This window comes from Ceratosolen solmsi, unplaced genomic scaffold, assembly GCF_000503995.2.
Source record: "Ceratosolen solmsi marchali unplaced genomic scaffold, CerSol_1.0 scaffold2, whole genome shotgun sequence".
NCBI lineage: Eukaryota > Metazoa > Arthropoda > Insecta > Hymenoptera > Agaonidae > Ceratosolen > Ceratosolen solmsi.
Window position 1 is genome coordinate 4521960 of NW_011948422.1, and position 27925 is coordinate 4549884.

Genomic DNA, 27925 nt, shown 5'->3' on the forward strand with positions numbered 1-27925 from the left:
TCAGGGTGCATTCGAATGTAAACATGGCCGCCGGTGTATTGTGCGACGAGTATTTCTACTGTACCAAATTCGGATTTTCGTCGTCGTGGACGTAATGAGCGGAAGGAAATATGCGCAGGGAGGGCCCAGGTAACGCAGCCTCGACTCCTAGTTGATTAAGTATGCGAGCCTGCGTATGCAAGGCTCCATAAGTTTTTCCTTCTCGGTGCGTCGCGTCCAGTTGAGGAAGGAAAAGTTTCGTGGTAGAGCGAGTGAGCGCGGAAATGCGAGAGAGGGAGATGTATATTTCGAAGAGAGCGACGACAATCTGGCGCTTGCTTTTTTATGTAGGTCGATCGAGGTTTTGATCGCGAGGGTTGCTCCTGTGTTTCGAGAGTTGTCCTTCTGTTTCCGCGAAGGTGTGAAGTGAAAAATGTCGCGACAGACCGATTATTCCAACAGACATAGGCGACAAACAGCTGGTTTTGTGAGGTGGTTCAGCTGACAACCGATTAGTGCCGAGGACATATTTTCATTTCAAAACAATCGATGGACTCGCTAATGACGATTCAATTCACTTCTTTCGAATGGCTTTTATTGTGATAGACTATTGTCGGCTGTTAAAATTTGGAGTCTATGACTGTGCAATTAACATTGTGTTGTGGGAAAAGAGTTATTTGACTAGTTAATTAAATTGAATCCCGAAATCTCATAATGTGCGTATTGATGTTCCAAGCACGCGGATGTCTGTTGGACGAACGCACGTTCGCACGCACTCACGCACTCACGCACGAACCCACGCAAGCACGCAAGCATTCACGCACGCACGCACGCACGCACGCACTCATACACGCTGCCAATGAATTTTGTGGATATTAAAAATGAATACTTTATTTGCTTTCTATTTCTGATTCCATTATTTTATTTTAATAATGACGCTCATTGTATTTTGCTATATATACGAAGAAATTTAATATAAATCCTAGCCAATATAATAGCATGCTTGAATTATTTTAAAAAACAGTGAAAATATTCAATGCTGTTCAAAGGCTGCAGTTTGGTTCTTCAATATTATTGATTTTATTTTATCTATGTATATTTCATTATAATTTAATTTTCCAAATTAATAAAAAACACAATATTGAATATTCATAAATTTAGGAAAAACTTAATTTGTGAAATGGGTATATTTTTTAAAAAGCTATTGGTTCAATTTAGAGAATTATTTTAGTTCTGCAAAATTTAGATATTGGAAATAGTGATGTGTTTTGGATGAATGAAATGCATATATTTTAATATTATTTTTTTTCAACGTATATACATAATTTCATAAATATTTTATATATATATATATATACATATATATCGTATAACTTATTTAAACATTCTTAAATATTAAAATATATGCATTTTAATTTATGTTGTAATTATCAATAACAGTTTGGTTAATACTAAATTTTATTTATAATCATATACTGTATTTCTAGTTATAGAAATCAACGACTTAATTTATAAATATTTGATGCAAAATTTTAATATTCTTATTTTTAAAAAATGAGATAAATTTTGTCAATAATGTAGATCATTAAAGTTGTCATTTACATTTGAAATCAGATTAAAATCTTCTGAGATTTATTATTATTAATTCTCAACTTTAATTTTCAGGCTGATGTCTGGATGAGCGATGAATGTATTCCGGGCATTAATCCCGTGTGCATTACAGCACAGTGGCGAAAGTGGAATCGTCGGAGAAGGAAGCAGCAGCAGCGGCAGTTGCTGGTTCACAGGAAGAGGACAGAGCAATGATTCACGCATGACACAAAGAATGGGAGCATCCGCCTCTTCCAGCCTTGCACCCATCGGAGGAGATTCGGTGCAGGCAGCTAGGCTATCAGCCTCAGGAAATCCTGATCCATTGAGCATTATTGTCAGGTAAAAGGCTTCAATAATATATTGAATCAACACAATTATTCCTATGTGTTGGCCGATAATCGAACGTAGATGGTTGTCTTGATATTATTTTTAAAACAATTTATACAGTTTGTTGATTTTTAATCGAAGTTTTTATTATTGATTTCGAATACAGAGTGACTATATAATATAATAAAATTAATGAAGTATATGATTTTGTTACTGTAATTTCTATCCGCAAAGTTTAATTTCAATTTAAATTTTCCTATATGTATGTTTGATCTTGAATACTAAAGCGATTAAATTTTTTTTCTCAATTAATTTATTTCCTAATCAGTAATAGAAATATTAATTATATTGTATTGCGTATCTTCTAAACATAATTTAATTCATGAATTTCATATAAATATGCTATTATCAATTTGGTGCCTTTTATATAACTTTCGATAGAAATGGATTCAATATTCGAATGATCCTGACTATTTTGATCGCTAAAAGAGAAAAATATTATTTATTTATCTTTCAATTATAATAGTATTGAAAGTTTACGTTCAAAATATTACATTATGGGCATTACGACAATGCTACTAGCAGGGCACTTTTTGCTAAAAATTGAAACTACAGGCATTGTGTATCCTTCGCAATTATAATTAGGTGACACGTTATAAACCTAAATGCATGATAAAATTTGAATATTTAGATTTACAAAATAAATATTTAAATATTTTTTTTAACATTTGTATTTTACAATAGATATCATTCACATACTAATATTGAAATTAATATAATGAATAAAAGTTGAAAAGTCAAATTATGTTAATAAAGGAGAAATTTAAGAAAAAATAAAATAAAAATGGACATTTTGTTATAAGTGTTTAAATGTATAATACTGTTTCAATTGCTGCAGCAGCTGCTTTATAATGATTTGATGAAGGATCCTCTTGCCAAGGTTTATAACTTAAATTCATGTTAAATACATAATCATTTCTACTTTGAAGAAGGTTCCATTGCTTATTGATATGATGATTCAATAGGTTAAATATTTTATCAGTGGTTTGATTAACAACCAGCCGTATCAATAAATTTGCTGTAATTCTAATAAATAGATAAATATCATTAATCATCATTAAGAATTTAATATTAAATTAATCATATATATATATATATATATATATATGCACATATAAATGTATAGCCCCCCACCCCCCCTCCTCACCCTCACCCCGCCCACCGGCCGTAAGATGTATTTATTTACTTGTTGGGTATTGAAGCATAGTCATCTTTGTCTGTGTCAGATGAGTTTATATTAAAAGAATTTATTGTGATGCTTGGTAAATTTGTTTTGTGCCTAAATATTCGTGATTCTTTATCCTTATGATGAAGATACTTCACACCGATATTTTGCTTCAGTGACTCAATTGATACTATTTTGTCATAACGTTTTTCATCCATTGCAGTAGTTATAGGTCTTACATCTTCTAAAAACTAATGGTAAATTATTTCAAGTAATTACACATTTCCCAATGGTATTGACGTGCTATTATTAATTTCATTATTTTACTTTATATATTAAAAATAAAACAAATTGAATGAATTAATACTGTAACTTACACCAGGAATAGTACATTTGCCATGACTATTTATAATGGTTCCAATTATGTGTACGGCATCCAGGAGTGGTTGATTAAAAGTACCACCATATGTTCCACTATGCACCTTGTTTTCACCACAACTAATATTTAGCGTAAAATGACAAAGACCACGATAGCCATATTTTAAACATGGTGTATGACTCTCATTTTTATCAATATTGAAGCAAATATAATCTATGTTCTTAAAAAATTCCTTGCTTTTTACAATTGCATTGTGTAAACTGTGACTGTCGGACTTTGAGGTGCCTTCTATTACAAATTTAATATTCAATGGAAGTTTATTTTTCGTTATACTAAATATGCTAAGGGCATTAAGCCAACACATTAGGGAGGCCTTATTGTCTCTGATGCCACATCCATATAATCTTTCGTTCTCTTCTTTTAAGTTAAAAGAATTATCATTTTGCACATCTTCTGGTCGCAAGGTATCTGAAAGTCATACATTCGAATTATCGCACAACTTATAGAAATTCTTAATAAGGTTAATAATAAATATAATAATAACCAATATTGCCATAGACACATAATGTGTCGTATTCATCTTCGATCAATAGATTTGCGAACAATACCGGTGGAAGATTCGCGCTATTTTCATTATTGCCATCGATCAGATCTACCGATGCTCCTAAACGTTCCAGTTTTTTTGTACAAAATTTTAGCTAAGAGTATTATTAAAAAAATCACCAAGATTGATTAGATCGTTTGTATGAAAGTCTTTACCATTTTTAAAATATCTTCATGATGATCTGGATCATTTGATATTGACGGTATCGCCACGGCTTGCTTCAAATTATCAATGAGAATTGCTCGATCTTTATCGACTTTAGCGAACAGCTCGGGCATATTATTTATTAACTTTATTCTTTCATCGTCAAAATCCATTATTACAAGCTTAATTAAAAGTAATTAACCGATCGGTAAAATATTAATATCAATTTTAATTTATTGATTAAAAAAAATAGTCATAATAATCGTAGCCTACTTCAGTTTTATTTTCATTGACAGTTGCACGTGGATATTTTTTTATTGTCTTGTTGGTGTAGTCATTTATTCTCGAATTTAAATTACGTAAATATGGATATTATTTAAGATTTTTCCTAATTACCTTATCGTAATTACAGCTTCAGTCGCTAAGCATAGGTAGAGAAAAATATATTCCTTAAAAAAATTTGTTAGAAAACACTCAACGTTATTGCAGAATGCCCCAACCAACGGCCGAAAAAAATACAAAAATGTTTTTACATAATAATAACAAAAGCGACGACGACGACGACGACGACGACGACGACGACGACGACGACGGCGACAACAACAACAACAACAATAATAATAAAACCATTTTATCCATTCACCAACTACATTTGCATCCACTTTAATTAATCATTAATATTAATATGAATTGCATGCTCAAGTGCATGACACTTTTATCGTTAGGACGATCGATTAAAGCAATTGATGTTTCAGAGAGCGAAAAAAACGCGTTACCGGTTTCGCTACGTTGCGTAAGAAGTTCATAAGGAGGCGAAGCTCTTCCAAGGCGTGCGACCATGGGCGCATCATCGTGGGTACTTGGAGCCCATTGGAGGCAGGTGCTCTACTGGAAGAGTACGAGGCTCTGGCGGCCCTCAAGGATTTGCACGTACAGGCGGAGCTGGCGAGGCCACCGGCGGCCACTTTCAAACAGGATCTCTCTACGCTTTATGATTATAAGTATTGCACGGACGTGGACCTTGTGTACAGGGGTGCTTGCTTTCCTGTCCATCGCGCCCTCCTGTCGGCCCGATGTCCCTACTTCAGGGATCTCCTCGCTGGTTGCCCAGGTCTGTCTACACCTGGAAATTCTACTCAAGACGGTTTAACTAGATATTTACTATTTAGTATTACTAAAATTAACTTTACCTAGGCAGTTATTCCATCTATATCTGCTTTACACTTACCTCATCATTTGTATTATTTTTTTTTTGTCCTATTATTTAATGAAAATAAAGCATTTATTGCCGGTGCAATCATTACAATAACGTTACAAATACAATGTCGAACGAACAATTTTTTTTTTTTAATAGCTTACGATGAGAAATTCAAGTCTTGAGTTATAAGTCTTGATCGTTAATCGTGTCGTTTATCGAGACTTAATTTATCTTAAATAACATTGCCTATTCTTAGCCGACATTCGTATTTATTTGGTATTTACTACTAAACCATCGCTTTTACCTACTTACCATCCTTAAATCGAGAAGTTTATGTATTATCTTTTGTGAAGTTAAATTTTATGCCTTGATTGTTCAATATATACTATAGGCAGATAAGTGATAAACATATAAAAAAAAAAAAAAAAAAAAAAAATATTATTTTCCAGGCTACGGTGCTCGTATATGTCTCGAATTACGCAGTCACAACATCGAAGTGCCGATGTTTTCCGGACTACTGCGATATCTCTACACGGGTGATGTCTGTCCACGCGATGGCTCGCTCGATTCTAATCTTCTGCGGCGCCTTGGCGACGAGTTTGGCAATCCAAATCCCCTCGAGCACGATTTGCGTTACTTATTGGAGACAGGAAATTACGCGGACGCGGCCCTCGTTTTTACGTCCGACAGTGATTACCAAAGACCAGACAGCGGTAGCTCCGAGTACGGCTTCAGGCCAAAACTCGAGTTGCCGTGCCACAAGGCAATTCTCTCGGCCCGTTCGCCGTTTTTTCGCAATTTGATTCAACGGCGAACAAGATCCGGGGAGGACCATACGGAGCGCGCTCTACATATTCCTACAAGGATAGTGCTCGACGAGTCCGTCATACCGAAGAGATATGCCCACGTTTTGCTACACGCCGTATACTTAGATACGGTTGATCTCTCGTTGATAATGAGGGGTACGGGGTGCGGAAACAGTGCTGGTAGCTTGGGGGAGGTAATGTCTGATGATTTTTTTTCGTTTTATGTTTTTGAGAATTAATTATTTCGTTGAAAAATAAGTTGGATTAAATTTTATGGATATACGCTCAATCGATGTTCATTAAAAAACAACAAAAAAAAAAAAAAAAAAAAAAAAAAAAAAAAAAAAAAAAAAAAGTCAATTGTAATTAAATAAAATAATTGATACACATTGATATTATGGGAAGCAAGTACGATTATTATTTTGATAATTTTCATATAATGGAGCACTTTTATTTTACAATGTCAATCATCAAATAGAACGTCGGAATTAATAAGTATTTAAAAAATTTCAATCTAATGTATTAATGACCAGGTTCTAAAAATTTAATAAAGAAATTAGAAATATTTGTATAAATGGAATAAATTACATTTTCTTTTACATTTTAAAAAATACTATATTAAATATGTTATAAAAATATTTATATAAAAAATAGTCATCGAGAAGGTATTTTTTAATCGTTTAATGCTATTATGCTGAAGGATTGATATTTATTCAACTTTTCAAGGTTCAGGCGTTAACACATACAGGTCGTATGCGACCTAGTCCATTAGAAGAAGCCATGGAATTATATCAAATAGGTCGATTTCTCGAATTAGATATTCTTTCGCAAGGCTGTGAAGATTTGATCTTAGAGTGGCTTACATTAGACTCTCTTCCAACTGTTCTTAAGTATGTAATTTTTCAAAATATATTCTTATTATTGTCAATAATTGTAAACAATTCAATTATGCAATTGAAATAGAAGTTCTGTGTGCGCGTGCGCGCGCGCGCGCGTGTGGAAATTAAAAATATTACACACTATGTATATATATTTAATGTACTGAGCAAATTAATTAAAATTTAGATTAGTAAGTGGTAATAATTTATTAGAAAATATATGGAAATTATTATTCATTCCGTTACCGTTAAAAATATTTAAAAAATACAAGAATTTTATAGCATTTTGCTAAGATTAATATAATAAAATGTGAGTAACTATTGTCTTATATTATTTTAATGTGATATGTACATTACATTTGAATTGATTAAATTTAACAATTACAATTAGATGTGTCGAGATTATTGCAAATCATGAAATTTATCAACAATATTATAGATCTAATATTTCTCTCACTGTTTCTCTCGCTGCAGGTGGGGTAGTCAGCCGCATGGATCAGCGTGGGTGCATCGGCAGGCATTACATTATCTTAGAGAAGAATTTCAACCGGTAGCGTCGTCACCGATTCTTCATCAACTCGATCATGCACATTTGTCGAATGTTCTGCAAAGTCATTTCCTTCAGGCAAGTGAGCTGGAAGTGCTTCAGGCGGTTCTCAAATGGGGCGAACAAGAGCTTGTTCGACGAATGGAGGATAGGGAACCAAATCTGTTAAGCCACACCGTTCATTCTGTTGCGCGAAAAGGGGTAAAGAAACGAGATCTTAGTGATATTGAACTACGAGAAATACTGAGTGAGCTTTTACCACTCGTCAGGATGGATCATGTTCTGCCACAAAACAATGAAATACTCTCTCAGGCGAGTATTTTGTACATCCGTACTATTGTTTATAGCGAATACGAAGATTTATTACTATGGTATTTGCATTTGAATTTTAATTTCAATCAAATTATGTACGCTGAAATTATTTTTATAATTTTAAATATTAATAATTAAAAAATTTCAATTTTACTTTTATTATTCGTATCACAAATTAGATAATTTAGATAATTAATAATTTATAAACTTATGTTTATTTAATTGTCGATTGAGAGCAGTGAAAATTGATTAATTTTTTAAAATAAGAATTGTGTATTAATATTTCCAATATTTTCGATAATTTTATTGTTTTAAATAATGTTTTGTTGTTGTTGTTGTTGTTGTTGTTGTTGTTATAATGTTAAATATTTTTAATTTCAATAAAAAGAATAATTGAGTAGTGTCATAAAAGGAAAATTCTTAGTCATACATATGTTATTTTATATATTTATGTTGCAGGCTATAAGAAGAGGTTTAGTATCTACCCCACCAAGTCATATGATTGGCGACGAAAGGGAAAACTTACGAATAAATGCTTGGATAAGAGGAGGGAAGAAAAATGGATTATTCGTAAGGCCCCGTCTTTTTATGCCCTATTATGAAGAAATTAAGGTAAGCGTTTATAAAAAGTATTTTAAAAACTTTTTTCTTCATTTTATCAAATTTCATTTATACGCCATAAATATTGTCTTATATTATTTCAATCAATTTATTTAAATTATATAATTTGAAAACTTATAAGAAACCTTTAATTAGGCTCTAGTCGAAGAACAAATGATTCAAGAAGCGGAATTAGTAAGGTTGCGAAGGGCACGATACATTCCTGATATTCCCGATACCTTGTATATGGTTGATGAAAAGCCGAGGATTACAGGAGCTGTTGGAGTCGATATTTTAGCAGCTGCCCTTCCAGGTAATTAATTATATGTTTATTTAAGTTTAATTATATTTTAGATAAAAAATTTGCCCGGTTTTATCTTTATAATGGGCGAATTAATAGTTCCAGATTCAGCGACTATGTCATCAATGTTAAAGCGCGAACAAAAGTTACGACAATCTCCAAGTTCTCAACGAGCCATTAGTTTACCGCTATCATCGCGCCATGAAATCAATAGACAACTGCGATTACGCGTTGTCCGAGAATTTAACTTACCTGACGCGGTGGCCGAACTCCTTGATGTGAGTAAAGTAATTTTTAGTAATTTAAGAACAATATTATTTTACAGAATATATAATGGCCATATAACATTATTTTCATTAATTTTTAATTATTTTAATATCATATGGTATTTTGTTATTGGTATATCTGAAGTGGATTAAATTGATAAGAAAACAATTTGATTTTTTTTTTTTTTTTTATTTTTTTTTTTAAATCTAACCATAAGTATATATTTCTATTTACAATCATATACATCAATACATAAATATTTTTATATCTGATCTTATTAATATTCAATTTTATATAATGATAAAATACATTTTTTATAAATCCTGCAAAAAGAATTAGTTAATAATTGTAGTTTCTCTTATTCCTTTTATTTTATTAAATATGCTCTAATTTTTTTATTAAAAGTGGGCCACGAAGCCGAAAATACTTCGGATGTGATGACTCAAACGTTTCAATGTCGTTCATACAAACTTTTGATGGTAGAATTTTATTAGATTACATGCCTACATTCGATTAATTTTTTTCTCCGTACGGTTTTCATTTTTTAGCATAAAAGTTTTTCGTCTTTTTAAAAGACTTAGTTGTAAATTATTTGAAATATTTGTTATTTATTGGAATCGTCATTGGACATTATGAAGACATTAATTTTCATAATTTTTATAATCCAGGCTAAACGTACTTTTCATTTAGAAAAATTAAATTTTATATTTAATTATACGTATATATGTAATTATTATACTTGTACGTCTCCTTCATAAAAAATGAAAAACAAAAACAAAAAAAATATTAATTTTTTTGTATTATCATGTTGTAATTCATTATAAGAATAACAAGTTCAAATAGACCTGAAGTATTACAATAAATAATGAAGCGGAGAAATAATTTTAACAAGGAACGATTATTTCCAACTAACTATTAAATAAAACGATTGGAGACAAATTGAAAATTCATTCTGCCAACCATCCGTATTTTACAAAACTTAGAAGAACATGTAACAATTTATCTTCGTAAATCTGGCCTTTGCCAATATTCAGGAAGGCTTCTTTATTTTTTATGCTATTAACATCGGGTGCAGTTCCACGAGTTGCTTTAATCACCTGCATCATCATAATACATTGGGGAAATTTAAGTGGTGCGCATGCCTTGAGCAATGCATCGAATTCCTCCTTTGGAAAATCTTTTGTATCAACTTTGAGTGATTGTAAGGTTTCGATAAAGGTCTCGTAATACAAGCTTATAAGATCATTTAAATTTTCGTCGATGACATCTTTTTTCGCACTGGATATGAGAAAGAAAATAAGATCCTTCATACCATAGTCATATTGGCTTAATTGGAAGTCGACGATTTTCATTCCAACTATTTTGCCGTTATTACTGTAACGAAACATCATATTGTTAACCCAAAAGTCGCTATGTACGAAAGTACACCAGTTTTCTGAAACAAGCCGTTAAAAGTTATTGGAATGTTATTTTTATTTATAGTAAAATTAAGTAAGTAACTAATGAAAAATAAATACTCTTTGTTAAAAATTTGTACATTAAAATTTTAAGAAAAAAAATTAATTAATTAATTTATCAAATGAGAATGTTTTGAATAAATGATAATAATTTTCATATATATATATGTGTATATATATATAGTATAGAGGGAAAAATTTGGTATTTAAAATATATCCCATACGAATGATGGTTAAATTATGCATAAAATATGCGAATTAATTAATGTTTCCTCATGACTCACTATTTAATGGCTTCTTTTCATTCTCAACTTTTTCACAGTAATCTAAGGTCTTAAATACTTTATCTATGTAGGGCTTTGCCGCGTCCATTTTTTTGAGATTTTCGACAGCTTTACGTATCATTTCTAAAACACATTTCATTGCTACTTCACTGTGCGCGGATTCGAGACCCGGTACGATCGTCTCTTCAAAATCTTTCGGATTTTTTATTCTGTAACCGCAAGCAATGGCGTGCAGTTTTGCTAGTTCACGTACTCCGTATTCCATGTGCTCAAGGTCCATCCCTACAATTCGATCTTGCGTAGAGTAACCTAAGTATTGCAGATTTTCTAGAACAATGGAGGCTTGACTGTCGAATTTCTCTGTCCCATGTAGACCCATTCTTCCTCCGTAAAAGTGCGGCACTAACTTTATTAGCTCATTCTCATTAAAACCGCTGTTAATCTATAAAATATAATTATTTCATTTCAATCATGAATGAATATTTATATGTATTAATTATTAATTATACAAATTTATTATTTCAAATTGCGGGAAAAGTTTATTTTGTTTGTTTGATAGCGATGTATATGAAATTTATATAATTATCAGGAAAAAAAAAACCTTACCAAAAAAACATTACAATTTTTTAACAACGGGCATTGCTATGTAAATAAAAAAAAAAAAAAAAAAAAAAAAAATAATTAACTTTAATGCAAAAGAACTTGCTCTTTCATTATATGACGAATATAGTCGTTAAATTTTAAAATATGTGCATTACATTTTATCTTTTTTCAATGAATTTTTTAACTATCGTTGACGAGTCATTGCGCAGAGTTTTTGCCAATAAAATTAAAAATTGTATAAAATTCACTGAAATGCTTACTCTACATGTAAATTATGATTTTATGTAACAAACCTGAAGTTGAAGGAAGGCTGGTGCAATTTGTTTATAGAAGTAAATTTCTTTCTTAAATGTAATAGGACTATTGAAGAGATCAAGCAGATAATCAGATTTAGGTGGCATTTTGCAGACCAAATGATAAATTTCTTGCTTTAAATTATCTATGACATCGACGTTTACTGCTAATATTAGACTACCAAAGTTCTCACCAGGATCTGTCAGGTGCTTCCATTCCTTGACTTGTACCGTTAGAGTTGAACTTATTGTTTCTCGAAGGATACTTTCCAGGTCTTCCAATGGTAGTAGCTCATTTAATTCTGGCATTTTCCTCTTGAACATAGTCATAAATATATTGTATTAATTTTTATATCATTGAGCTTTATGTTACTTACAATTTATTTCATCTAAAGCTATTTTTACTTCGAGAGACAATCTTTCAACAATAGCTCATACGCAAATTAGTATTGATTATCAAATAATGGGTATGAAATTAAAAAAATTTTCTAGTCTTTATCGTGTACTTATTATTGTATATAGAGACTGGGCATTTCTTTTAGAAAATAGTTTTTAGAAAATAAGATATTCTATGTCAATGTATAAAATGTATCACGCACGAAATGTGTGATTAAAAATTTCTATCCGTCGTATTTGAATATTTAAAAAAAAAAAAAAAAAAAAAAAAAAAAAAAAAAAAAAAAAAAAAATAAAAAAAATAAAAACATGTATTCTTCTAATTAATAAGCAGGTATTTGCTAACCATATAATAATAATCATCATAAATGTTCTAAAAATTGTTCTCATATAATATTGATGACCGTACATGTATGCTAAATTAAATTTGTTCGCAGTGTAAAACAATAAGTAATATGCTTTATACAAGCATACATACACGCGATGTTGAAGTTCTCTCATGATGCAGTTATTTAGATATTGGAATTAATCCTAATTGCGCTAGAAAATTAATTACTTGTGAAATTCCTAAATTTCAGCTAGCATAGATTTTGAAATTTATAAGACAGAAAATTTATAAGAAGAAAACGGATTATTTATCAAGCACTTTGGAATATGCCAAGCATTTCATTCAATTAATCTCAATCCCGTTAAAACTGAATCGTTATTTATTAAAGAAATATTATTTATCTACAGGAATAGATGGACCACAAGGCTTCGTAAAATTTTAAAAACTTTATTCCAAATCCCGCAATAAGTAAGATGTATCGTGTAATTATTATCTTCTTTAATTGTTCAAATAAACACGTGTCGTGTTATTATGCAATGACATAATATGAGCGTACTACAAAAAAATTCCAGCAGTCCTCATTTTGCGCTCGAGTCTCACGTGTCCCCGACTAATATATGCGTGTGCATGCATTGTTGACATTTTTGCGTCAGCGTAAATGCAAGCTCAGATTTCATTATGCTTGAATGCTTGGTGCTGGGTTAAAAAAGAGAGAATGAATTTTCATTAAAGAACTTTTATGACCGTACGTTTTGTGAAAATGAAAAATTTACTTTCAATTACCGAATAAGTATTTTATTACTTTTATACTTGGTTTGTTTATTAAGATGATAGAACGCAGCTTAAGAATTCAGCAGAATGATATACTTTACGCTACATGTATTTTAAATCCTTCAGAGAATGAGTCTGATACTACTATATAATGACATCTATTCAATTTGTATAAATTACAATGCACGTGTGTGTTTGTGTAAATAATTAAAATTGATATCAAATATCTGAACTATAATATTTTTATATGATATTATGAAGATTACTATGTCTTGTAATTTCATACTAAAAACGTTTTTCAGCAATATAAAATATCTGATATTTTTTGAAAATTGAAGCATACGTGTTAACAAATTATAATGGAACAGCAACAACTATTATCAGAATTCAATATTGTTACGTGTAAAATTTTGTTAAAAAATTTTTTTTTTTCATCTAATAACATTGCCATAAAAGTATTAAGGGTAAATATTCATTTAAAAACAGAATTTCAGCTCAAAAATATCAGCAATTTTCTTCTTGCATACACGTACATACACGTATATCTTTTAATCCATATAATGATATGCATTATGTTATCATTTCAACTTTTAATGGCAATGAACAAATTTTTAACGATAAATTCACTTAAATATTTTTCATTCGAAATTGCTTCTCATTTAAGCAATTGAAATGATTAATGAATATTTAATATTGTAAAGGATTTTTTCTGCAAGCTTCAAATGAATAAAGTTAAATAAAAATCCACTATGATTAGCTTATGTACCAAGTGCATTTACTTTGTTTAATACAATTTCTGTGTTATATTAATTTAAAAATATAAAACTAAAAATTGTTATAATATCTGTGTTACGAAGTACAATATTCGGATAAAAGTTTCAAAATTTGATTGAAGAATTTTTAATTATATATATCGAAATATTTTTGATTATTTGCCATTCTAATATATGATTTTCATAATATGTATTCATATAATACAATTTATTTCACTTGTTCATTATATTTTGATTGTAATTTTATAGAGATAATAGATTACGAACATAATGAAAATGACTTGATAATTATTGCTTAAAAGTTTAAATATTACAAAATATTAACGATCTTCTTAATTCACAATAATGTACTTATTATATAAGTGAGACTAATATCAATTTAATACTACTATAAAAAAATTAAAATATTAATGTTGATTCGTAACGATGTTTCTTGAGTTACTGCAATATTTTTGTATGCAAAACTGATTTTAAACAACAATATAAATACATATATTGTAAAAATAAAAATTAAATTTGATATGAATCGTTTTAAATAATTTATTATCATTTGATGATATTTTTATTATAAAAAATGCAATTTCACAAAATTGACTTATCAATAAAATAAGTTTCTTCTAGAAATGTATAGTAATATAGAATTTACAGAAGTTTTTTAAATAAGTTAAATCGGTAAAGAAACTTCAACTGTGCCAAGTTTATTTCCGATTCAACTGTTTGCAGTGCATTAAACTGTTTTAGAAATGGGAGCACATTGTGATTTTTAATAATTCGTTAATTATATGTATATGTGTGTGTGTGTGTGTGTGTGCGCGCGCGCGCGCGCGTGTGTATTTTTTTTATTTCATGCAACTTTTTCATTCTTAATATGTAAAATTTTTCATTTAACGAATTTTCTTACATAACGCAATGTTTCGTACATTACAAGAAACATACGCTATTTCAGAAATAATTTTAAGCGCATTGAAGTGTAATTATTCCATTATCAAGAAATTTCTTTATTTTTAACTGCATTTTGAATTTACTTTAAAATTGTAATAATGAGTTTGAAGTAAAATTCGAAACAATTTTCATTAATAAACTATTTTCGTTTAACTTTCAATTTTTTAATGTTTAAATTTTATCCAACAGATTATTAATTTAATGTATTATATAACATTTTAGTTAATTAAATACATTTCAAACCTATTTTTCAATATATGAATAATTTAATATGGTAATAAATTCATTGTATAATACTTATAACATTCTTATGTTTTATTTGTTATATAAATTCTTTGATAGGATCTATTTAATAATAATTTATTATTTCTAATGTTATTTGAATTTCATTAATAATACCATAGTTTGTAATAAATCTTAATGCTCATCTTTAAGATGTCGTGTACTTAATCGATCGATTTATTTAATTATTATTTCTATTCTTTTTAATTTACATAGTCTATTTTAAATATATATTTTTTAACTATTTTTTATTGTTATTGTTCATTGAATTTTTATTTGTCTTATGAATTTCTGAATGTACGTATAACTTTAAAGATTACTTGGTATTCGATATAATTTGTCATTGTTAAATTTTTCTCCCTTGCATTTTATATCTTTAATTATTTTTATTATTTGATTCATACATTTTCACCGAAGTATATTTTAATAGTATAAATGTCTCGTTTATATATTTTTTAATACTTAAATAATGTTTCTTAAGCATTTTATTATGCCATATTTCTATTATTATATTATAATATGCTCATTAAATTATAATTATAATATTAAAAATATTCATCGTTTTTCTGTAATAAATGAAAAGCAAGTATTATGTAAATTTTAATAATAATACATGATTGGTCAATAATAAAGTTTAATTAAGTAAGTTATAAGTAAGTATAGTAATTAGATAAATTTTTATTGTTACATTGTCTGCTATATATGCTTATAATATACTAATGTTACAATATATACATAAATTGTGTTAAATAGTAATCTTGAATATATTTATTGTATATATAATATCGGATACATATACTTTTTTCATACAAGACTGATTACACATTACTGATTATTACTGTTATTATTATTATTATTATTATTATTATTATTATTATTATTATCATCATCATTATAATTATTATTGAGATATCGATTTTAAGTGAATCTGATTTTAAACGTTTTTAAATGGATATTTTAGAAAATTTTTAATTTATTATGGAGAAGAATATAGGTAAAAGTATATATTTTATAAATAATATTTACAAATAATATTTGTTGATATATTATTTGTCGGATAGCGTTAAACGAAAATATATATTATTTTTTTACGTGTATTTGATTTGTAAATATATGACATTAATTATGTTATATTATTTTCATATTGTGAATAATATTTAATCCAGGTTCAAAAATATTTTTAAATAAATTAAACTAGTCCTTATTAAAATTCGATAGAATTGGCAAAAAATTTATTTACTAAATATCAAGCTATGTTTATAACTTTTACTTCGTGGATAAAATAACATAAAATTTTCATTTTATTGTATATATTTACTTTTTTTCATTGCTCCATTTTTAATATAGTAATATATATATATATATATATATATATATATGTGTGTGTGTGTGTGTGTGTGTGTGTGTGCGCGCGCGCGCGTGCGCGCGTGTGTGTGAATAAAAAATATATGTGAAAATGTGAAAAAGTAAATAGTCGAGTTAAACTTTCGATATTTCAATTCGAAAAATAATAGTTATTTCAAATGAATAGCAGCAATCATAGAATAAAAACTTGCCATAATTTGACATGATGATTAAGAATAAAAAAGTGAAATAGAAATAAACTTGACAACTCTTAACGAATAACAGATCTACTATCTTTAATTGAACCGTTTCTTACTATCCTAATTGTATTTAAATCAAAAGAAAAAAGTAGTTAGCCAAAGAATATTGCATACATATTTAAGCTTCCGCGTTTAGGATACTTTAGTCAATTCATCGTCGTAATATGATTAATTGACTCCAATTCTTATCTAGCTGTCTGGAATTGTGTAATACTTTCAAAGCGTAAAGAAAAAAAAAAATACGCGTGCAAAAGATTAGACACACCACGGCTATAGCAAAAGAATAAATAAGAAATATTGTGCAAATATAAAAATGCTTAACATAAATGGTTTTCATGTGAAATATTTTCTGTCGTTAGGTTGGCAATTGTTAACTTAATTTTTAAGCATTTTATAATAACCAAAAACTTACTTTATTACTTTACGTGCATAATTTATGAAACTTCTTTTATAGCCAATTTTATATTTTGTATGTGACATACAAGAGAATTTATTTCCATAAAAGTCAATTAAATTATTGTAAATGATTCATTTTCCATTATAAATAATATGAATGATACCATAATGTATTATTATAAATATAAATATATTTTATATATTAACGTACTATCATATTATATTTAATTATCAGCATTCGTAATACATATGCGTATAATCTTATATTAATTATATATGAATAATCTGCTTTATATCATATTCTAATCATAAACATAGAAATACGAAGAATATGTATATAAATAATTTAAACGATGTTCACCTCATTTTTAAAATAATTAATAGTAAATTATTATGTATGTATTTATTTGTTATATACTTAAGTTTAGCGAAAGAATGTTCTATCGTAATATATTTCTAAAATTTTTCCTCTTTTTTTTTCAAATGTATTTAATTAAAAATAATCTGTTTGTCTTTTCGAAAGAACTTTTTCGTTAATATAAATCTAATACACATAATCCTTTCGCTAATATAATTTTTGCATTTTTTGTACTTTTATTCATTTATTATATTTTTCAGAAACTTTACTTTTTATCTAAAACATATTTTTCACTCTATGCTGCTAATAATTTTGAGAATGAGAGAGAGAGAGAGAGAGAGAGAGAGAGAGAGAGTGTGTGTGTGTATCTTGCGTTTTACACATACACTATCATGTCAGAGATGAATGCTTAAAACTATAATCGGTTTCTTAGTTTCTTTATCTAAGTTTCCCGATAAATAATTCAGAGTATAAACAATTAGTTTAACGTTGCATATTTTTTGTTTTTATACATTATATTTTTATCTAGTAATAATTAAAAGAATGGTCACTTTTTACAAAATTACTAAATATTTAAATTAGTAAATAGAACAAAATTATAAATATTCATCTGAATAAGAATTAAACTTATTTTATATGTAATCTAAAATTAACGGTAAATCGTTTAAACGATGCACTAATAATTTCTTAAGTATTATGGCAATATAAATGCGGATTTCTTCGGACTTTATGATAGTTAAATAGAGTAAATTTAATTTTATTTGCAAAATAAATTTTCATCTGAATTTATTTCTACATAATCTTTTCTTATGAGCGGACAATTTAAATTTTCAATTCAAAATTTGTTTTCTTCTTTTTTCTCTCGTCATAACTTATTTTAACAACCTATTCATTTTTCTTTTTTTTTTCTTTCTTTTTTTTTTTTTATTTAGTTTTTTTTAGTATTTTAGACATGTCAATGTCGCAATATTTCTGCGATATTATTTCAAGTAACGAGATAGAATATAATTTACTTTATCATTAAATCGAATATACAAAAGATGAAATAAAATTAATTACATTGTATTGGTGACGAAATGTACTTCCATCAAGTTTTATCATAATTTTTGTCCACGATTTGGATTTATGCGCACGAAAAAGCACAAATTAATATTTTAACAAAAAATCACTTTACTATATACTTGATATATATATATATATATATATATTTAAAATATTTTTTCGTATGTTATTATTTTATACATCTTAATGATTCTTTATCTCATGCCTAATATGAGAAATTAATTGTTTTAAACTATGTATTCTCTTCTATGTCCTATAGAGTACAATAATTTTTATTTCTTTTTTTTTCGGATAAGTTCGTCTCTTTCAGCGTGTATTATTTAAATATAATTTGACAAAATTTTGAATTTGTATTATTTAAAAATAAAAATTTTAAAATTGTACATTAAACAGCTGACTATAGTATCACTAATAACTAATTATACTCTCGACATTATATTATTTGTCTAACATATATTGTGATACAAGTATTCTCAATGTATTTAAAATGGCTTCGATGTCAATGTACGATTTCATTCGGTTGTATAGCTTCCGGAAGGTTTATTATTATGTGATTATTTTTTTTTCTCCCCCCTTCTGATTTAATACATTGCGTTAAGAAATACTTGTAACGCTATATAACTGTAGACGTTGTGAAATTTTTAACAAAGGCAGAAGATTTAAGAATTATAATTTAGATATGAAAGCTTTTTACTAAATAGCGAATGCGTTATGCAAAAATTTTGTATCGAATATATTTATAAGGTTAAATTTGATGTCTTACTTTATAATTTATGCGACTCTTCACCAAATGGCATTTTTTAGAGGTTTATACATTATGGCGCACGCGCGCGCGCGCGCACACACGCACACGTATGTATATATATTAACGTATTATTAATGAATTTTATATTCAATCATCACGTTTTTACAACGTTATACGATGTACTGGTTTGAATAGTTGAAATACTTTGCATTGTATTTATTAATAGCGGACTTATATTCTACTTTCTTCAGTTTCTCAAAAAGATAATTTCTAAAATTACTTTAAATTGCTTAGGCATTGATTAATTTAAGCTATTTAATGATGTGTAAATACTTAATGGACAAAATTTTTATAAAATGTCATTAGGCACTAATATTGACGAACGAACGTCTTTATCCGATAAACTAATTTTAGTACTCCAATGAATAAATACTCCAGCCTTTACTTCAATAATATTCCTTGATTTATAAAATAACTTTTCGTCTTGATAGCTATTTTTTTATTATTATTTCGCTTGATAAACCGTCGATACACATAACTATTCTCGACCTCGTTTAAAAACGTATCGTTGCACATTTAATGACTCACCGAATATTTATTTATCTGTATGAAATTACGCTCGATCCACTCTTCCATACATTTCCCAGTGTGCACTAATTTGACAAATTAACGAAAAGGAAGTGATATTTCGGCAATTGAATGACCGTATCGCTAGGAAATTGCTCTTATTTATACGAGAGTTCCGAACGGGACTGCTATGCAAAGTCTACTAACGGGAGCAAACTCGGCTTACCCACTTGACTTTGACACAATGCTGTTGGTGCCTGTGGTGCCGGTAGTACTACTGCTGCTCTTGCTGTTAATATTGCTACTGCTGCTGGCTGCCTTAGAGTTGGCTCTCGTTACCCTAATGCTCTTAGCGAGCGTACGTAACCGTTTGCCTGGGGACGAACTATGCTCGACTGAGTGCAGTGTGCTTCGAAAAAAACTCTTTAAGTCTTGGAATTGTCGTCTCGTGGCGCGCACATGTGCGCAATATTAACTACGATAATTCTTTCTATTCAATGCTGATTGAAAATTTTTACAGACTATTTATGTAGATTTATTATTATTATTTTTTTTTTTTTTTTTTTTTTTTTTTTTTTTTTTCTACGTTTTTCTCGCCAATAATTACGTACTTATTCCCACTTCAAATTCGATTAATTATACCAGTCACATTGTTAATTTGTCAGTTCAATTAGCATGCAGTTTTAATCTATACACCTTGATAAACAAGAATTTCTTCTCTATTCTAATCAACATGCTCGAGAAATTAAGCCAGACTTTTATCAATGCCATTATTCGTTGCGAATTTCTTTTCCATTACTTATCTACTTACGTTCTGACATTATCATTAATAATTTGTTATTGAAATGCAGTAAAATTGCTATTGTATATTATCAGTAGTTAAATATTTTTCGTTTATGTTAGGTATATTGCTGTGGAGTCTCACAAGTCCAAGCACCCAAGATAAATAGATATTTTATTAACGAATATAATCACACTATCTTGAGCATTTCGATTCATATTTAAATTAAAAGATTACAGATTATTATTTTGTTACATCACATTATTAGTTTGCACATTGAAGAACATTATTTGATAATGTGAATAAAATTGATAATCATATTGAGTGATTGTAAGGATTTTCTTACTTGAATATATCTTTCTTTATACATTATCATTGATCATCATTATTGATATTTACTAAATTTATTCAATTGATTGGGAGAGTACGTTAGTGTCGCATGACAAATGTAAATAGAAATTCGAATTAATATGATAATTAAACGAACAAATGAAAAAAGTTTATTAAAAAATTTTATTCTAATTTTCCTTTTTCCTTTATGATTGTACGAATTAAATTATAAAATTAATTTATCGTAGTATTTATTTTTATTCAAATCGAATTGTTCATTTAAATTTTGTATTTTTTCAATTATCGGTTCAATTTCTTTGAGCTTTTGTCGCAAAATTAGTTCAAATTTTAATATCAGTAAGGAGTATCCAATGATTTGGATAATATTTATTTACGCTCATGAAGTATATATTTTTTATTTTTATTTGTACAAGAATTAGAAATTAATATTTGGACTTCAATCGCATCTAGTAAGGAGAAAAAAATACAATTTCATAAAAAAAAAAAAAAAAAAAATGAAAATGAAAATTTTTATAACAAGTACTTTTTTTTACATTATCATAATAAATAATTATACCGAAGAGTAATCAGTAATTGAACGGATAAATCTAATATATTTATTTATAAAATTTACCAGTAAATAATAATATTTCATTAAACGTTCTTCATCATAGTTGTCAATCATATAATATTGTATATTTATTAATTTACAAAAAAAAAATTTTTTTTCTCTTTTTTTTTTTTTTTTTTTTTTTTTATCAAATAACATTGAGATTATTCATTATATCTTGCTAATATTTATAAATATCTTAATGGATATTATTAATAGGTAAAAATCAATTATTTTTCAATTAATCAGATTTATTTTTAATATTAAACATACAAATTACATAAATATTCTGTTTATAATGCAAAGAGTACCTGTTTCCTTAATTCTTTATATGTCAATAGATGGCGAGTTATTTTAAAAATAAAAACTGTTCTGTGAATTTGACATTATTATATAATACCACTGCAGAAATTGCTGAAAATATGTACAAAATGGTGTATATCCATGCAGTTTTCTATTATAGTAGCAATATTTTATAATTTATTTGTTTCTCCGAATATGCCGGAAATCACAAAATTATACGGGCAATGAAGCACGAGATGTCTAGTCTGAAAGGGAAAAGTAAAGGTAAAAGTAAAAAAAAAAAAAAAATGGGAAGGGTAGTGATATAAAAAGATAAAATTTCAATATTAACTTTAAAGTTTTAATACATTTAAAATTTTAAATAATTGTCATTATAAATTATATATTGTATTTTAACATATTTATTTCTATTTTATTGCTTAATTTTTGTTAATAAATTATTGCCATAGCCAATTATATTTTATTATTTGTTATAATATGAAATTAGGATAACAAATATATGTTCTGTTTTAACTAAATTTCCTTGATGACACCACATTCATTTTATATTGTAATTTATTACAGTTTTGTTGAAAAACCTAAGGCTATTAAATTAAATATACTGTTGGTAATGAAACATAAAAAATAATTCAAGTAATACGAAAAATATATAAGTATTTAGAAGAAGTTTAAGCTACGTGATACAGAAATTAAATTTTTGAGTAATTAAAGTTATAAAATCCAACATAAAGCGTCGCAATAGATGTCTAAGATTCATGAGCCCACATATATAGTCCAACTCACAAAGTTTTGCTATATTATAACTAATAATTTTCTAATTAATGATTTTTAAGAATAATATAAAAAGGCCAATTTCAACAACGAAAAGCAATATAAACATTTTTCCTAAAATATTACGACTATAATTATGAATGCAAAAAATACTTTCATAGTCGTGATTATGCGAGATTTTTACAAAGAACTTGACACAAATTTCTTCTTCTTATTATTATTTGAATATTGGTTTTTCATCAAATTTTTATTCAAATAAATAGAATTGAGCCTTCAGAATTTACAAAGTATAATAATACTTTGTTGTCGATAGCGAAATATACGCATAAATGTTAAAGTAGGCATTATTTTATATCCATGAAACAGGAAAAATAATTTCTATTATATCATAAAATAAAGATATTTTGTATTATAATTGCAATTTTATTCAAATTATTAATTATGTAGACGTGTCAAAGTAAATTACATATTTTATGGTCTTTAAAGTATGTATCAGTAAATATTTTAATAAATGAACTTGTTATTGAAATGTTTACGATTCAGTAGGCCATTTATTTTCCAAAATAATTCTTTATATTTATTCGACTATATAAATTACATTAGATTATTTGCGTGTAATTTAGTAATGAGGCATTGTTAATTGGTAAAATAAATATATTAACATTAAGCATTGTGTTTTATATATAATAGATATACATATTTACTTTACAAATTGTTTCGTAAAATTTACCATTATAAATGTTATATTTAATATTTACTATTTTATGTATTTATCTCGCGGGTAAATTAATCGCGAAGAATAAAATATTTTGGTTGAGTTTCAGTATACATGGACTCATTTGTTTGTTTGTTTATAAATATTTTATTACTATCTGCTGAAACGATAGATCTAATAAATGCAGCATTGAAATAATAACTTTCAACTATTACAGTGCCCTTTTTTAAACATAAAATATCCCTTTAGAATAATTAATAATTCTAAGGGATTGCGTTAAAATTCTACCTTCGCCCATATTATTTTACATATAATTTATTTGGACATCCACTCTAGTCTCGTTAATATCTTGATATTATTAGTTTTATTCGATATATTTCGCTAAATAACAAATTGAACAGAAGAGGCGATAAAACATTAGAGGAAAATGAGTACAAAAAATTGTGAATTTCTCATAGATAGTTTTCTCTATAAGCGGTGAAAGTATTTTGTATTTAGGTTATTTATGGCTTTACAATATACATGCATATATATATATATATATATATATATATATGCATAATTTGGTTCACACGTACATATTATTACTATTGTACGTATTACGTGTAATATGCGATAATTATGGTTAAAAGAAAGTTGCCGATAATTTTAAGAAAAAATTTAATATGCGCTCACACACAGACACACACACACACACACACACACACACACACACAGAGAGAGCGACCAATCATGCAAAAATAACTTTTATTTTAATACGAGCTTTCTGCTCCAAATACTTTCATATTTTTATACGTGCATGCCACTGAATAAAGAATATTTCGAGCAGTCGACGATAATGAGGTAAGAAGAATATAATGGAATAATTGTAAATGCGCGAAGTCTTAACTGGGAATGCAAAGTCCGTGGGTCCGGGGCATCGCGTTAGCGAAAGAAAGTAGTATTGCTAAAGTCGGTCTGGAGCTGAAGCGCATATAATTCTTTAAAAACTCGTCAGTTAAATTAAAAGATCTTTTAAAAATCGCTCGTTCCCATAGCGTCGACTTGATTATCGGAAATAATTGAAGGGCTCGCTATTCAGTGTCGATAGAGCTAAATGTGTCTTCCTTCTTGCTCCCTCATTGTAGAATACGACGAGCTACAGCATGGGCGGCGAGTCGGATACGAATTCGGTGAGCGCGGACGAGGATTGCGGCTCGCTGATGGGCATGGGTGCTAATAATCTTGGTGCTTCCGCGGCCATTACTTATGGGCGCAACATGACCTTTCCGAGGCACACCAGCGCGTACACACACCGGCGTCACGAGCTTCCAGCGATCGTCACCGAGGGAGAGAATTACCGACTTTCTGTCGAGGTATGCTTATGTGCGTTGAAGTGCGCGTGCGCCCGAGCGACTCCGCTCGCGCCACAGCCAATGTTTATTTAATTGGGTCTCATTTCCCTATTTAAATCTTGCTAATGCGCACCAGCTTGAGCTCCCATTTGAATAGAAAGTCGCGCGCGTCCATGTGCACTCCGCGTGAAGTTGGAATGAAATTTACGGCAAAATGATGGGGATGTTTTGTAATTACACGGACAAAATATTGGTAAATTGTTAAATTTTGCAATACATTCGGCTTATAGCATTGCTGGATATTGCCAGTTAGTTGCAATTCCTTTATATCGCCAAGTGTTTCAGGTAATATTTAGAAAGGTTAATGGACATGGGGATATAATGAAGGCTTATGATTTGGATTTGCTTAAACGGAAGCTTATGAAAACGAGTGCCCAAGACCTTACCGAGAATGGCAATTTCAGTACTTTGTTATTCCATTAAGTTATGCATGAAATTCATTATTTATACATGGAGTTGTGGAAACTCGTGCTCGAGCGTGAATCGAGGTTGAAAACACGTCTATTATGTAGAGAGAAAAAATGTAATTTAATCGATGCAAGCGTCGCTCGAGTTGGAAGCGATCGTTTATGATGCCGATAAGAACATAAAGGATTGGAATATTTTCACGGTTAGATTCGACAACGGTAAACAAAAATAGTAAATAAAAGAAAAGTATTTTCATCGATGTACTACTTAATACGCAATAAATAACTCGGCCTGTTGAGATGTTTCTGTGATATGGAATAGATTCGTAATGTATATCAACCACTTTAACAGATTATTACACTGATAATGTAAACCTAGGACAGTCGTATTTTCTTCCATCTTGATTATAATAATTACTTTTCGTCAATTCTATTTGGAGATCGGATTTTTGTCATTATTTAAAATTGTAAGGCAAAATTAAATGCTAAATAATGAATCGTAAAACGTGATATTTATTATTTATACGATTATCATTCATTATTGTTAATGGCAAATCAAATATTATTAATTAATTCAATTTCTCATTTGGATTTAACTATCATTTCCTAATTTTTATATTCTTCTAATCATTGATTTTTATTAACATTATGTATATTTCCTTTAATTATTCAATTTAAAAACCGCAAGTAACATTTACAGTAATAATGTCAGTATTTATATAAACCGTTAAGCGGAATGAAATTTCAAATGGTAAGAGAATTATATTTATAAAATTGATTGAACGAGCATTTAAAATTATTAACGATGTTGTCTGTTCTTCGTATAAAATTAAAGTTTTAACGAATATCCTTTAAGAATAAAAATATATTATACGTTACGATAATTTTAATAAAATTATCCAATGGATTCATTGTTTAATCAGTGCTTTTATTATTAATTAATGTGTAAACGTTGTATGAAATTAGAACATTGTTTTTGTACTGCGACGATTTCAAATTTTTAACAATTAATATCATAATAAATTCATATGACAAGAAGACCTTTATAATATCGTGGGTCTTTAATGATATTATGAAACACTGTGATAACGAATAAAAACTTTTAGCATTTATATCGAAGACCGTAAATACTTTAATAGGAGTTCGTTATCAAAGTAGGTATTTCCTTATCTTATGTAAAAAATTAAAGAGAACTATCGTTCAATGGAATTGTTTGAGTATTATTTCTTATCCATGTAAGAATAAATATTATTATTTTAACGTATATCGCATCATTTTAAACATGCAATTTTCACGAGAATAATGGATTCGGTGTTTATTTATCATTATTAGTAATATACATATATACATATATATATATATATATTTTTTTTTTTTCTTCAAATTAAATGTCATCTTTTAATGAAATTAATTGCTATACTAATACGATGAATTATGTGCATTATATAAAACTAAAAATGAGCATATAAGAATAATGTCATCATAATATGTATTAGAAATATAAATTCACATTTAGAAATACATTCAAATATGATTAGATAAGTTGCTCGTGTTTACAATTTATCCTTCATATACTAATGTACATTTTCAGCTGTTAATTCTATTCCATATTACTTCTACATCAAAATATATTTACTATAATCTAATAATAAATTATTCTATATATATATATATATATATATATATATATATATATATATATATATATATATATATTTTTTTTTTTCTTCAAATTAAAAGTAATAATAAATGATTTATCCTTTAAAAACTGATAAAGTTGTGATCGCAATAAGTACTATTACATTGAACTAATATTTAATTTTCTTACTAAAATATCGTTTCAAAGAGGGAAAACTTATCACAAAGTTTTTACAACCTTATTGACTATAGAAATATTATTTATAAGATAACGAGTACGATGTAAATGATAATACTTTCAATGTTCAGCGTTTCATTATATTTATTCGAAGACCCGTGCTTATGATGAAAATTGTAATTCTCTCTTTTTATGCAATTTTTAGCAACATACAGAAAACAACGCGTGTAGCGAAGGACACCTTTCTGGTATTATGCCGGATGTGGCAATGGCCACAGCATCCTTTGGTGCCCTTCAGCTTGTTGAGCAACAGGAGCTCGAGCTTGATCTCGGTGATGGCACGTCACATTTGCTCCAGCAACAGCAACAGCAGCATCAGCAGCAACAACAATTACAACAACAACAACAACAACAACAACAACAACAGCAGCAGCAGCAGCAGCAGCAGCAGCATCATCATCAACAGCAACAGCACCACCAGCAGCAGCACCAGCAGCAGCAGCAGCACCAGCAGCAGCAGCAGCAGCAGCAGCAGCAGCAGCAGCACCAGCACCACCACCACCACCAACACCAACATCAGCACCATTCGCAGCAGGCGTCATCTTCCTCGGGCGGCAATGGCCAGCTTCATCGTCCCCAGCTCCCGCATCAACGCCAAAGACACTTTCCCGGGCTACCTCCGGCCCCTTATATGTATCACCGCTCTGCTGGTGGTTTACCACGATTCATATAAATGGTTTATTAACAAACGAATTAAGGATAAACTATAGCGGGGTT

The 27925-nt window shown here is 28.6% G+C and overlaps 2 protein-coding genes across 2 annotated transcripts; one reads left to right on the forward strand and one right to left on the reverse strand.

Moving 5' to 3' along the window:
• LOC105361853 (BTB/POZ domain-containing protein 7) lies at window positions 1–27925 on the forward strand. The gene is made up of 12 exons (XM_011499135.1): window positions 1–129; window positions 1645–1911; window positions 5007–5362; window positions 5899–6449; window positions 6982–7145; window positions 7608–7992; window positions 8452–8604; window positions 8749–8905; window positions 8993–9171; window positions 24659–24886; window positions 27354–27524; window positions 27678–27925. The coding sequence occupies exons 2-12, from the start codon at window positions 1664–1666 to the stop codon at window positions 27879–27881; spliced, it is 2796 nt and encodes a 931-aa protein (XP_011497437.1). The 5' UTR covers window positions 1–129; window positions 1645–1663; the 3' UTR covers window positions 27882–27925.
• Window positions 10081–12137, reverse strand: LOC105361852 (uncharacterized). The gene is made up of 3 exons (XM_011499133.1): window positions 11798–12137; window positions 10902–11343; window positions 10081–10595 (listed from the first exon to the last, which is right to left on the reverse strand). Exons 1-3 carry the CDS (start codon window positions 12125–12127, stop codon window positions 10108–10110), a joined length of 1260 nt encoding a protein of 419 aa, XP_011497435.1. The 5' UTR covers window positions 12128–12137; the 3' UTR covers window positions 10081–10107.